Here is a 12,705-nt window from a genome sequence, read left to right as displayed (position 1 = left end):
ATATCCATACAAAACTAGTTATTATGTAAAATACTAAAATGTATAGAATACTGGATAATGGGAGAGACAGTCCAATTTACTAATCTTTGACAGCCTAATAAATTAGTAAACCCAAGTGTATTATTTATCCGATTTCTTTTTCATAACGTGCTTGTTTCACGTGCTTTGTCTCTGCCTAGTGGCTAGTGGCTAGTGGCTATACCAAAAAGATGAGAGGCAAGCTCTTTTGTTGAACAGAATATTATGGTCCAAAGCATATTGCATATTTACGATTGTCACATACATTTAGTAATTTATAGTTAATTCTATATGTTGTGTTCATCCGGTTAATTTCTGTAAAATGAGCATGGTTTTCAGGACAATGTGCAATTAGATATAAAATACATGTTTAACTTTGCGGATTGTATCAAATGTGCTGTTTAATCCGAGAAGCAGATGATGTTTTTGGTTCATTACTTGTTATTGTTTCACTACAGTGGTAGATAAACTTAACTCTCGCAGCTGTTTATTCATGACTTAGTTTTTACTATATAAGATCTCTTTACATACATGGATGATTAAATTCATATAGTTGACAAACAAAAAAACAAAGAATTAAATAATGTTTTCTGTCTTCTTGCTTTTACATGAACATTTCCACTTGGTGGCAGCCTGGCGGACCAATGATTCTCCATGTTCTCTTGTTAATTTCATAATTCCCAGAACACCACAGCTCATGATTCATCAATATTGACTAATCTCACTTTCTTCAAAACCGGTCGGTGCTGAAGAAGCTTAACCGGGTTTTCAAGTTCGATCTAAGCAAACAGTTTACACTTTACAGTAATCATTGAGTTTACTTTTAATTTTTCTCGTTTTTAAATAATTATTTCTTTATGCCTTCATTTACAAATTAAATATATTTTCACAAAACGTATCCAACGTCGAAACCCAAAAATAATACTAGAAAACTAAGAAGAATTATTAGTGGTCAGAACAGTAAATTTTCCGGTCTTTAAATTAAAGCAATAAAGCTCCATCGTCTTCTCACTCACGGAACTCGTAACCAGTGAAATCACGTTCTCCCTCTCTCTCTTTGAAATATTCGAAGCTGAGACAACACAATGGAGAAGAGATATTCTTCCATGGCGGCTGTGCTCTTCTTCGTGGCGGCTCTAATGGTGTCTTCCTCAATCACAGCAGTACCGACACAGTCGTTCGAAGAAAACTTCAATATAATGTGGTCTGAAAACCACTTCACGACTTCCGAGGATGGACAGATCTGGAATCTCGCCTTAGACAACGATACCGGTACGTTCGGATCCATTAGCCAGGAATCTCCGGTTTTAAGATTAGTGTTGCGCGCAGTCTTCTTTAACTCAAGATTCATTTATTTGAGTTTCTTCAAACAGGATGTGGATTTCAGACAAAGCACATGTACAGATTCGGATGGTTCAGTATGAAGCTAAAGCTCGTCGGCGGCGACTCAGCCGGCGTCGTCACCGCTTACTACGTGAGCTCTTGTTTTATTTTAATTTTTCAATCTTGGAAAGATAATATTTTCATTTTGTATTATTAATTCTTTTTTTTTTTATGAGCAGATGTGTTCGGAGAATGGAGCCGGACCGGAGAGAGACGAGATAGATTTCGAATTTCTAGGGAACCGAACCGGAGAACCGTACATCATTCAGACCAATGTGTTTAAGAACGGAACCGGGAATCGCGAGATGCGACATTCCCTCTGGTTCGACCCAACCAAGGACTACCACACCTACTCAATTCTTTGGAATAACCACCAGCTCGTGTAAGTCCTCTCTTGATCTCAAAGCTAGCTTATGTTAACCAAACTTCTTAACAAAATCGAACCCGACCAAATTGAATCGAATTGGTTAATTTTATCAAATGGTACAATATGTAATCCGGTTAAACTCAATGCAAATCACAGGTTTTTCGTGGATAGAGTACCGATTCGAGTGTACAAAAACAGCGACAAGGTACCAAACAACGATTTCTTCCCGAACCAGAAGCCGATGTACTTGTTTTCCAGCATCTGGAACGCCGACGACTGGGCGACACGTGGCGGTCTCGAGAAGACCGACTGGAAAAAAGCTCCGTTCGTCTCTTCCTACAAGGACTTCGCCGTTGAAGGCTGCCGTTGGAAGGATCCGTTCCCTGCTTGTGTCTCCACCACAACGGAGAACTGGTGGGACCAGTACGACGCATGGCACTTGTCAAAGACACAGAAGATGGACTATGCGTGGGTGCAACGTAACCTTGTCGTATACGATTATTGTCAGGACCGTGAGAGATTCCCTAAAATGCCTTGGGAGTGTTCCATTAGCCCTTGGGCTTAAGCTCAATTTTTGGTCTTTCGTCTTAAGTATTGAGTTGAAATGGTTGCTGTAATAATTTTGTACGTTTTTTTTTCTTCTTCTTCATTTCATTTCTTATTGATTGTATCATCTGTTATTTAATTAATTAATTATTTAGTCGGCTATGTCTCGTAACTTTGCACTATAATATTTTTTCAACTGATGACACTATATATTCATTAAATATAGGGCTTATTTAGGGAATAATCAAAAAAACAAGAGAAATTAGATTTTTAGAGAGAGAGAAGAGAGAGATAGGAAGAGAAAAGAGGAGAGAGGGTGGGATTTTAGTTAGATAGTGAATTTTGGTTTTTTTCTTAGCTATTGGGTGCAATTTCTCTTAAATATAATTGATTTTGCCGACAAAAAAAACAAACTAATTTTGTTTGGCAATTTGCATATCAATTCTGGTTTGGGGTATACAATTTGAGTTAGATACATGATGGTGATCAAAGAATATAACTCAACAAGATCTACACATTTTTTTTAATAAAAAGTTGCATTGTCATCCTTAGCTTTCTGTATCATCAAATTATCTTTAATTAGTTTAATCCGTGACAATTATCTTGTTTTTAAACGTGAGTTGATTCCTTTGTGTTTCATTTTCCCATATTGGTGAAACAAAATAGTGCTTCCAACCGTCTCTCACTATTCTGAAATTTACCAGCATATATCGGATCTTTTCTTTGTATAGTTTGATGAAGATGTAGAACAATATCTAAAATAGCTAGTTTTAGAAAGAAGAAAATCCCAACAATAAAGATAAACAAAACGATAGTGATGATTAAGGGTCTGACTGGTTCAAACGCAGCGGTTGCGGTTGCGGGAGTTTGAGTTTGCGGTTGCGGTTTCCAACGGTTTCAAGAGATTTGTACGACTGGTTCGGTGGTTAGAAATTGGTGCATTTGCGGGATACTTATGACTGGTTAACTAACAAATACAACATCGGTTAAATAATAAATTAACAATATTTATATTTTATATAATTATAAAAAATATCAAAAATCATAATATTATAATAAATATGAAAATTATATTTAGAAAGTTATTGTTTTACATTTTTAATATCATAGAAAATATTTTTATTTTAAAATTTTATAATATTATTTAAAATATAATAGATATATTTTAGTATTTTTATAATTCCAATTTAAAATTATTATTATTATTTTTATTTTTGTATTTATATGGTTTTTGAAAAAAAAAAAAATTATCCTTCCGCAACCGTCCGCAACCGCAAACGCTAGTTGGAACCAGCTTTTGATTTTAAGAGGTTCGGAGCGGTTTGAAGCGATTTGTAGTAGTTTGTATGATTGTTTCGAAACGCTGTCAACCGCTAGCAACCGCAAAAGCTGCGTTTGCGGATGGTAGCGGGGAAACCAGTCAGGCCCTTAGGGCCTGACTGGTTCAAACGCAGCGGTTGCGGTTGCGGCTGCGGGCGTTTGCGGATGCGGGTGGTTGCGGTTTCTAGCGGTTTTAAGAGATTTGTACGACTGGTTCTGCGGTTAGAAATTGGTGCGTTTGCGGGATATTTATGACTGGTTAACTACCAAATATAGCAGCGGTTAAATAATAAATTAACAATATTTATATTTTATATAATTATAAAAATATGAAAAATCATAATATTATAATAAATATGTAAAATGTATTTTCAAAGTTATAGTTTTAAATTTTTAAAATTATAGAAAATATTTTTATTTTAAAATTTTATAATATTAATTAAAATATAATAGATATATTTTAATATTTTTATAATTCCATTTTAAAAAATTTATTGAATATTTTTATTTTTGTATTTATATGGTTTTTAAAAAAAAAAGAAAAAAAATTATCCTCCCGCAATCGCCCGCAACCGCAAACGCTAGCTGGAACCAGCTTTTGAATTTAAGAGGTTCGGAGCGGTTTGAAGCGATTTGTAGCGGTTTGTATGATTGTTTCGAAACACTGTCAACCGCTACCAATCGCAAAAGCTGCGTTTGTGGGTGGTAGCGGAGAAACCAATCAAGCTGTAAGTGTCTGAAAAATTGGTCAAACTTCTCGACAGAATAAATGGGTTTGCGAAATTGAAGCCGAGTTTTTATGAGTTACACCAAAAACGGTAATTCAATGGTGTACTTTTTTTACTTAAATCTACTACAACATTCTATAAAATAAAAATTATTAATTATTTTTATGGTTATTGAAATCAATTGTATTTTGAATAATATCAAAAAATAATCCTAATAAATCTTGAAAATGTTAAATCAAATTAATGCACTCAGAAAATAAAAAAGATTATTTTTTCAATAATAAGATGTGTTTAGGTTTTTTTACAAAAAAAAAAAAGATGTGTTTAGGTAAAAGTGCAAATTTTAAGAAGTACTATTACATTTTTATTTTAAAGTATAACCACCATTTAACGTTAAATATACAACATTTAACCAATTATCAAATAAATTTAATATTTGCATATAAAATTGTAAAAATTTTATAAATTAGAAAAAAAATAAAAAATAAATAATCGTATATAAACCTCAACCTCAACCTCAGTTTCAACCTGTCCCAAAGACAAAAACCCTAAAGAGTTTTGATGTCAGGGAAACGTTTCAATCCGTTGGAAGACCCGCCGAGTGCATCATCTAGCGACGAAGATGACCAAGTAAAGACGACTTCACTCGCACGAAACTCTTCTTCGGAAGAAGAAACTGATGATGAGTCATCCTTGAAGTCTGCTCCGGAGAAGCATCAAGCTTCCGATTCCGAATCTGGGTCTGATGAGAAGAATCCAGGAACGAAGGATTCAGCTGTGGTGAAGAAGAATCATGATTCCAAAAAGGTGAAACCTTTAACAAAGAAGCGTTCTTTGAGTGAGAGAGATGGAGCAGCCTCGAAGGAGGCCAAGAAGACCTATTTCCAGCGAGTTTGGAGTGAGGAAGATGAGATTGCTGTTTTACAAGGTCTTATTGATTACAGAAACCATACCGGGGCCAGTCCTTATGATGACACAAACGCGTTTTATCTGTCTGTGAAGAAATCTATTAGCTTTGATGTTAGTAAAATCCAAGTCATAAAGAAGATTTGGGGTTTGAAGACTAAGTATGAGAACAATCTTGGCAAAGGGGAGCTGACATTTTCTAAACCTCATGATCTCAAGGCCTTTGATTTGTCCAAGTTTGTTTGGGGAGCTGATGGGGCGGCTTTGGATTCAGCTGTCAAGTCCAATGGGAAGTCCAAGAAGAGCAGTAAGTCTAAAGTCGAGCCCGAGAAGGTGGCTTTGGATTCAGCTAATGGGAAGTCGAAGAAGAGCAGTAAGTCGTCGTCGAAGAAGGTTGAGCCTGAGAAGCAAGAGCTAGCTTCTTCTTCTTCGCCCAATGGTAAAAGCTGTGAAGAAGAGGCGATGACTAATAAAGGAGAAGCATCGAGTGTTGTGGAAGTGGATGCGTTTGATAAGTCTGTTCTTGTTAAGGCACTAGCGCGTTTTGGTGTGGATGATCTTTCTGCTCAGCGAGGTTGGAGTAGGCTTGCCTTAGAGGATAAGAAGAGATTCGAGGAGGAGTGGAAAGTGTTGCAGCTTAGGGAGCTTGAGTTTTATTCCAAGAAGAGTGGTTTCATTCATGAGGTGATTACAAAGATGGCTGAATCATTTCCACCAAACCCTTAAAGACATATATGTTTTTGGTTCTGTCTCTTTTGCATTGAACTCTGGCCTTTTTGTGTTTTTGTTCTTTCTATTGATTCTTTAAGAGTTCATTTTGGAATATTTGCGGATTTATTAATATCAATGATTCAAGTTCTTAACTAAAAGTGAAGCTATTTAAATGTTATGATGTTAATTTGATACAATCACGAAACATACTCAGCCGTGTTATGCGCTGCTTGTATTTGCTGGCTGCACATTCTCTTTGTCTTCTTTCTTAGCAGCAATGGCTGAAACATAGTATCCTGAAGTCACCAGTCCATGTCCGAGACAAAATATGCCTCCAATAAGAAAGAGCCAACGATGAGGCAAGCTGCAGAATCTATTCGATCTCGAGTTGGCCAATGTTGCTAACATCAGCGTTGAGTAGCTGACAGCAAAGAAGATCCTAAGACACAAAGGTATGTCAAAAGAATCTCAAGTAAGTCTTTTTGAAAATTCAAACTTTGTGTTGAATGGGTTTTTAAAATCTTTTGCATTTACCAGGAGATAACAAGGAGAGCTACTGCGAGAATCTTGTTGGCCGTTGCTCTCGTGAAATCTTGCTTAGAGCGAATGTACGTGCAGCCTCCAAGCACATTGGCTGTGACATGGACGATAGACAGTAGCACCATTGCAGCTACTCCCTCAGCAAAAGCTCCAGAGCTTGGGCTTCTTGGACATCCTGTATGTCTTGAATGTTGTTGACGAGCATGATGATGTTGCTGCTGCTGTTTTGCAAAGGAGAAACATCAACAAACACAAGAAATGAAAATAAATTCATTTGTACTATTGGTATAAAGATTCGAAACCTTGCTCTGAGCAATCTCAGCTTCTATCCCGAGGACTGCAGCTGTAATGTCTGCACATATGATGAGAACAGAAACCAAGAAGCCAAGTTCGCTTTCCATCTCTTTCTTATTCATAATTTACATATTTTGTTTATTCTTGATTTACTCTATTTATTTCCATTGTTAGTATGAAAGTTTTAAGGAAGAGGAAAGAATAAGATTACTTTCCTAAGCCTCCCTCTCATTACAAGACAACAGAGAGATTCAGTTTTTGGTCTCACCAAGCAAGTAAAGTTTCATTCCTTTATAAATCATATTACTTCAGATACTTTTCTTGTAAACTAGTGTGTATTATTAGATAAACCTTTTTTTTTTATAAAGATATGAACATTCAGATTGAAATAAGAGGTTGATCACATGTTTGACTTTTTCACTTCAAAAAAAAAAGTCAAAGATCAATAGAGGCAGCAGCATGTGCTATATACTCTGTTTGGAACGTGAAGAGAAGTGAAAAAAAGTATGATTACCATATCTTTCTTTCTGTAATCACATATGCTAAATTATCATATATTTTTTTCCAGGTTGTAACTGATGATTTGACCAAGCTTAATAGCTATAAATGTTAATCTTAGCTGTGTTATTGATTTTCTGAAACGTTTTTTCTTCTTCTTGGTGGTTCTTTTATGGTGTGATGTGATAATCTTAATACTTATGGAAGTCTTCAATCTCGTTTTGGAAACAGTTTGTGCGGATATGGTCAAGCCGGAAGAGACACAGAGAGAGACGTGTCTGAACAAAAGCCAAGTTTCATAGAAACTATATATAATTCACATCTAAAGACGGATCTTGAACAAACATGCGTGGAGTTTGGCTTTATCTCAAGAAGTCCCTTAGCTGCTGCGATGCTCAGAAGCCAAGCGACGGTAATGATCCAGAGAAGAACCTAATCCAGGAGATGAAGAATCCATCGGGAGTGTCCAATCTGAGGAATGAGTTTGTCGCTTATGGAGATGAGGGAGCTATGCAGAATCCAAGCTTCCGTAGCTCACGGTCTCTGGAGAGCGCCAAGTTTATAAACACCATGAGATTCGAGGGCAGTGGGGGAGCATCTTCTTCTGATTTGCTTTCAGGTCGTTACTCTTCTGAGAGGTTTGATGTTATTGGCTCTGACATCTGCGGTTTTGGAGCTCTCTCTTGTAGATTATGTCGCCAGAGAGTCAGAGATCTTTATGCGTTTGAGACTCATTATCTTACTAATCACTCTGGTAAGACTCTTATTAGTTCTCTAATCAATTTCTTGAGGAGAGTTTGATTTGTTTAAATTTTTATTTTTGGTAGTCACTAGACTTTTAGAAGGAGACTTCTCGAGAACAACTGTAGAGTTGATCTGCAACAGAGGCTACTCTCACAAGCTTGGCAAGACGAAAGGGAGCAACGTTTCAGCTATTTTGAAAGTCCAGAACCTTCAGAGAGTCGTCGCGGAGTTTGAGAACTACAGAGAGCTCGTGAAAATAAGAGCAACCAAGCTTTCGAAGAAACACTCTCGCTGTGTGGCTGATGGGAACGAGTTTCTTGGGTTCCACGGTACAACTCTTTCTTGCTCCCTCGGTTTGAGCAGCAACAGCGGCTCTTCAAACCTCTGTTTCTCGGATCAGTGTGGAGTTTGTCAGATTTTAAGACACGGGTTCGCTTCTAAAACGAGACAAGATGGGATTAAAGGAGTTCTCACAGCGTCAGCTTGCTCTGCGGCTCTTGAAGGGATCGAAATGGAACGAGGAAGAAGCAGAGGTGGAGTGAAAGCTGTTGTGCTGTGTAGAGTGATCGCAGGGAGGGTTCATAAACCTATGAAGAAGTTTGAAGATCCTAATGGTTTTTCTGAGTTTGATTCATTGGCGTTGAAAGTGGGACCAAATGCTATACTTGAAGAGCTTTATTTATTGAGTACTAAAGCTCTGTTGCCTTGCTTTGTTATAATCTTTAAGCCTCGAAACAACACCTCATAATCAAATTTTAATTCTTTGTTTCTTGTATAATTTTATTTTTTTTACCTCATTGCCTCCACTAGTAACTCTACCTCATTGCCAAACCCAAGTTGTCACCAACATGGCCATGTCTTTCTCATCTCATGAGGAAGATGACTGCGTTGTGTTATGTCTATCAAGTCCTTGGGACGACTACTCAGCTTATGTAGAGAACCAAAACTCAAGCTTCTTCACCTCCAAGAGAGATGAAATGTTTCACATACCCTACTTCTAGAGGTCACCAATCATGGGATCTTCAGCAATACATGACCGTTGTCAACTTTGAATTGTTAAGAATTTAAACCTTTTATAATGATTTGTTTCCTTATAAAACGAGTTGATTCTTGATTTCATTCAAAATTACTGCATGCTTATGAGTTATATGGTTACAAAATAAATTATTTCTTCGGGTTGGAGTTTCGTTCCGCTTGGTTTGTTTCGGTTTTGGAGTTTAGCATCATCTAACCGAATCTAGAAGTGCCGAGCCCGATGCCTGCCACGTAATCAAAACGTAAATAATTTATTCCAAGAGGGATAGTTTCGTCATTTCGTTCTTAGGCATTAGAAGAACATTTTTCCGATCATCGAGGAATAAAGGTTTTCAATACTATTTAATAAAAAAATCCGAGAGGAGGAGGATTGAGAAGAATCTGAAGCTGAACGAGACGAAACCTTTTTGAGAGCGAGCGAGCGAGAGAGAGAGGGTGGTCTCCGTCGTCTTCTTCTTCCCCGTCTCTCCGGCGGCGAAAAAAACTCAAATCTCAATCGGAGAAGATAAGAATAACACGCGATACATAAAACGAGAGATTGATTAAAAAAAAAAAAGATGTCGAAGAAGAAAGCTGCTGGTAGCACCATGACGCTCAAGGACTTCCACGGCGGCTCGATTCCATCTGATCTCGCTCTCCCTTCCGCTCCTGGAGTGTAAGTCATAACTCTTTCTCATCGCCTGTATAGATCAATCGAATCCTTGATTCATGAAGATATTATCAGATCTACGCGAATCACGATCGTTCTAGGTCTATTAGTTGTACTGGATGAACAGCGTCTGTGATTTTATTGAGTTATTGACTTTATTCCTTGATTTTTAGGGTTCCGAAGGTTACAACGGATCGAGCTTTTGTTGATAGAGCGCCTTGGGGAGGTAGGCCGGATCAGAGGACAAGGCCGAGCTCGTCTCATACTTTGAGAAACTTTGATGATAAATCACTTTTTCTTCCTCACACTGCCAATATTGGACGTAATTTCAGCGAGGATGAACGGAGGCCTCTTGATGGTCACTCTGCTCCTCGTAGGATGGTTAGTGATGATGTTTTTAGAGTTGCTAACAGCCGCTTGGAGGTGAAAGCTGACTCGGGTTTAACTGGGAGGCACGGTGGTTGGTCAGCTGCGGCTGGAACTGTTGACGGTGGGAGCTCAGTTTCAGGAACTAATCCTAATGTTTGGGCTGCGAGGAAGGAGGTCCCTGTGGTGGTGGCTAATGATGAGGTGGGGCGGTCTTCTTGGAACACGCAGCCACCTGTTTCTAATTTGGTTCATTCGAGTGCGATTGAGCAAGTGTCTTCAGGGAGGTGGCAGACTAAGCTTTTGGTTCCTTCTCAGATGGGTTTTGATGTTGTTAAGCATTCGGAGATGGAGAGCAGAGGTTACAAGGGTAATAGCCATGTGGTTAATCAAGGGGATGGGACGCATGGAACATATGTAGAACGTGGCTTGGTCGCTGAAGATGGGATTCAGGGTGGGAGGAAGTTTGCTCGTGAGTATGAGAAGCTCCCTGGGCCAACTTATTTGGACGCAAAGGAAGTGAAAGCTGTACCTCATCCAAATTATTCTGACGTTAGGCCTGCTGGGCATTTTGTGCAACCAACTGCACCTTCTGAAGCTGTGGAACGACCTAAGCTGAACCTGCTACCTCGGACAAAACCTATTGAAAGCGTTGAGAAGCCTGTGATTGATGGAAAACTGGTACTAGTTATACAAGTTTCTGAGCTATTTCTTTTGGCTTTCAGGTTTTCTTTCTTGGTAAACTGTGTGTTCTGATGGCTCAACTCTATATCTGCAGGAAAATGGTGTTTCAAATCTTATTCAACGTGAAATTGGTTATGTGGCACAGAAAAATATGAACGTTTCAAAACCTGGGTTGTCTGCAGATGAGATTCCTAACAAGCCGGTCGAGCGCCCCAAGTTGAATCTGAAGCCTGTGGCACAGTTGCTTGAGAAACCAGAAGTTAAGACTGAAAAGGAGAGGTAAGAAACTAAGGATGTTCAAAATTTAATCTGGTTATGGTGGTACTTATATTTATAGTCTCAACTCAGTTATAATCAATCATTTGGAGCTTGGGGACATTGGTAGTGTGATACAAAAAAAATTGGTTGATTTGGCTTGATTGATGGCAAATACTGAAATGATTAGGCTCTGAGTCGCGACATGTTTTGATAATTATTCAAATTGAAAGAGCTGCTTATATTGGCTTTGTGTCAAACTATCCTCAGACGTCCAAGATAGTAGAATATGAAACCATTGGATTCCATTCGTAGTTATTTGCGCTAGCTTTTTTTCTGACATTCGCTTCTCTAGATTATTAACTAGACTGACTCCTTGGCGATAAGTATATATTTGTGTGTCAAACATGCTTACGTTTTCTGGTTCCTGGTGCAGAAACGCAGTTTTTGGCGGTGCCAGACCACGAGAGCTGGTGAGTGCACTTTGTTTCATCTTGTTGTGTAACATTCTCTTGTTAAGTCACCCTTTTGTTCATCATCAATCGATTTTCTTTGCTATGTAGAGTTAATCTAGTTTTTCAACTTGATCTTAACCTGTCTATTTTGGTACTAGGTGTTGAAGGAGCGAGGCATTGATGAGACCGAGCATCACAAATTGGAGCAACAGTTAGAAAGGTAGAACCGGTTTCTTTTAGCCTCTTGCACTCTGTATAGACATTCTGGGATTCAACGCTTACTTTTTGATTATGTTTTGTTCAAAAGGACGGTCCTCAATCCCATCGAAAGAGTTCCAGTTCCAGAGCACGCAGTCCAAAGACCAGTGAGTTCTCCTCGTGAGCTGAGAACGAGGAAATTCGACCAAAAGGACGTGAGAAATGTAAGCGAAGTAGCCAGATCCGAAACCCAGAGGCGAAACTGGCGTGATAATGATGTCAAGAACCCAAGACAGCAACCGCAGGCTCAGGAGAAGACGAGGCATCCATCACCAGAGACATGGCGAAAACCCGTTCCCCAGAAACCGGAGTCACCAGACGGAACAGGACACCGTCCCGGGAAAGCAGCCTCTCCTCTTGAGCTAGCTCAAGCCTACTCTGACACTAAATCCGGAACAGGAAGCAGCAGTTTTAACATGAGCCGCAACAACCAAACGCAGCAACCGTTCTCACGGTTGGTAGGATCGACAACAACGAAACCAAAGCATATTAATGGCTACTGAGACATTGTTCGTTTGTTCTTTATTCGGAGTGGTTTTTAGTTCCGACTAATTGGGTCTTTAAGTTCTCGAACACATCTCATGAGGGTTTTGTGGGAATGTTATGGGAGATTTGAATGTGATATGGTTTCCCTTATGAATGGGGTCGGATTACATAAGCCTACGTTTTTGTTCTTTCTTCTTTGGTTATACATTTTTTCTAACCACTAGTAAAAATATTTGAAATCTTTTTACATGAACACAACATTGCACGGTATGAGATCGGACCATTGTGTAGTGTATGCGAGCATAATAAAAAAAAAAACTGTGCGCGTTTGTCTACAAAATAGAGTACGTTATCTTTTCAAACAAACGTAAATCTTTATTTCCACGAAAAATAATTATCAAAGATCAAATCATAAATGTACAAATCTCCATTTGAATGCATCTAAAAACGTGTTGTTATCTT

General features: G+C 38.4%; 5 protein-coding genes across 6 annotated transcripts; 4 read left to right on the top strand and 1 right to left on the bottom strand.

Annotated features, from left to right (window-relative positions):
* Positions 1-1,019: 1,019 nt before the first annotated feature.
* LOC106385883 (probable xyloglucan endotransglucosylase/hydrolase protein 8) lies at positions 1,020-2,476 on the top strand. Its single transcript, XM_013825786.3, has 4 exons — positions 1,020-1,290; positions 1,392-1,492; positions 1,581-1,783; positions 1,925-2,476. The coding sequence occupies exons 1-4, from the start codon at positions 1,104-1,106 to the stop codon at positions 2,331-2,333; spliced, it is 900 nt and encodes a 299-aa protein (XP_013681240.1). The 5' UTR covers positions 1,020-1,103; the 3' UTR covers positions 2,334-2,476.
* Positions 2,477-4,898: 2,422 nt separating this feature from the next.
* LOC106389434 (probable transcription factor At1g11510) lies at positions 4,899-6,157 on the top strand. The gene has a single exon (XM_013829680.3). The coding sequence runs from the start codon at positions 4,924-4,926 to the stop codon at positions 5,992-5,994; it is 1,071 nt and encodes a 356-aa protein (XP_013685134.2). The 5' UTR covers positions 4,899-4,923; the 3' UTR covers positions 5,995-6,157.
* Positions 6,083-7,065, bottom strand: LOC106389435 (protein DESIGUAL 3-like). Of its 2 annotated transcripts, none has more exons than XM_013829681.3 (3): positions 6,822-7,065; positions 6,514-6,740; positions 6,083-6,418 (listed from the first exon to the last, which is right to left on the bottom strand). In XM_013829681.3, the coding sequence occupies exons 1-3, from the start codon at positions 6,933-6,935 to the stop codon at positions 6,199-6,201; spliced, it is 561 nt and encodes a 186-aa protein (XP_013685135.2). In that variant the 5' UTR covers positions 6,936-7,065; the 3' UTR covers positions 6,083-6,198. The 2 variants fall into 2 exon arrangements, with proteins under 2 accessions (XP_013685135.2, XP_013685136.2); XM_013829682.3 differs by having other exon boundaries at positions 6,514-6,737; positions 6,822-6,987.
* A 112-nt stretch (positions 7,066-7,177) lies between these two features.
* LOC106389432 lies at positions 7,178-9,630 on the top strand. Its single transcript, XM_022720664.2, has 3 exons — positions 7,178-7,317; positions 7,543-8,065; positions 8,139-9,630. Exons 2-3 carry the CDS (start codon positions 7,657-7,659, stop codon positions 8,801-8,803), a joined length of 1,074 nt encoding a protein of 357 aa, XP_022576385.1. The 5' UTR covers positions 7,178-7,317; positions 7,543-7,656; the 3' UTR covers positions 8,804-9,630.
* LOC106389436 lies at positions 9,460-12,496 on the top strand. The gene is made up of 6 exons (XM_013829684.3): positions 9,460-9,745; positions 9,913-10,786; positions 10,884-11,068; positions 11,481-11,517; positions 11,658-11,719; positions 11,807-12,496. Exons 1-6 carry the CDS (start codon positions 9,648-9,650, stop codon positions 12,258-12,260), a joined length of 1,710 nt encoding a protein of 569 aa, XP_013685138.2. The 5' UTR covers positions 9,460-9,647; the 3' UTR covers positions 12,261-12,496.
* The last annotated feature ends 209 nt before the right edge of the window (positions 12,497-12,705 follow it).

The sequence above is a fragment of the Brassica napus genome, chromosome A6 (assembly GCF_020379485.1).
Source record: "Brassica napus cultivar Da-Ae chromosome A6, Da-Ae, whole genome shotgun sequence".
In the NCBI taxonomy this organism is placed as follows: domain Eukaryota; kingdom Viridiplantae; phylum Streptophyta; class Magnoliopsida; order Brassicales; family Brassicaceae; genus Brassica; species Brassica napus.
This window is presented reverse-complemented; position numbering and strand designations above follow the sequence as displayed.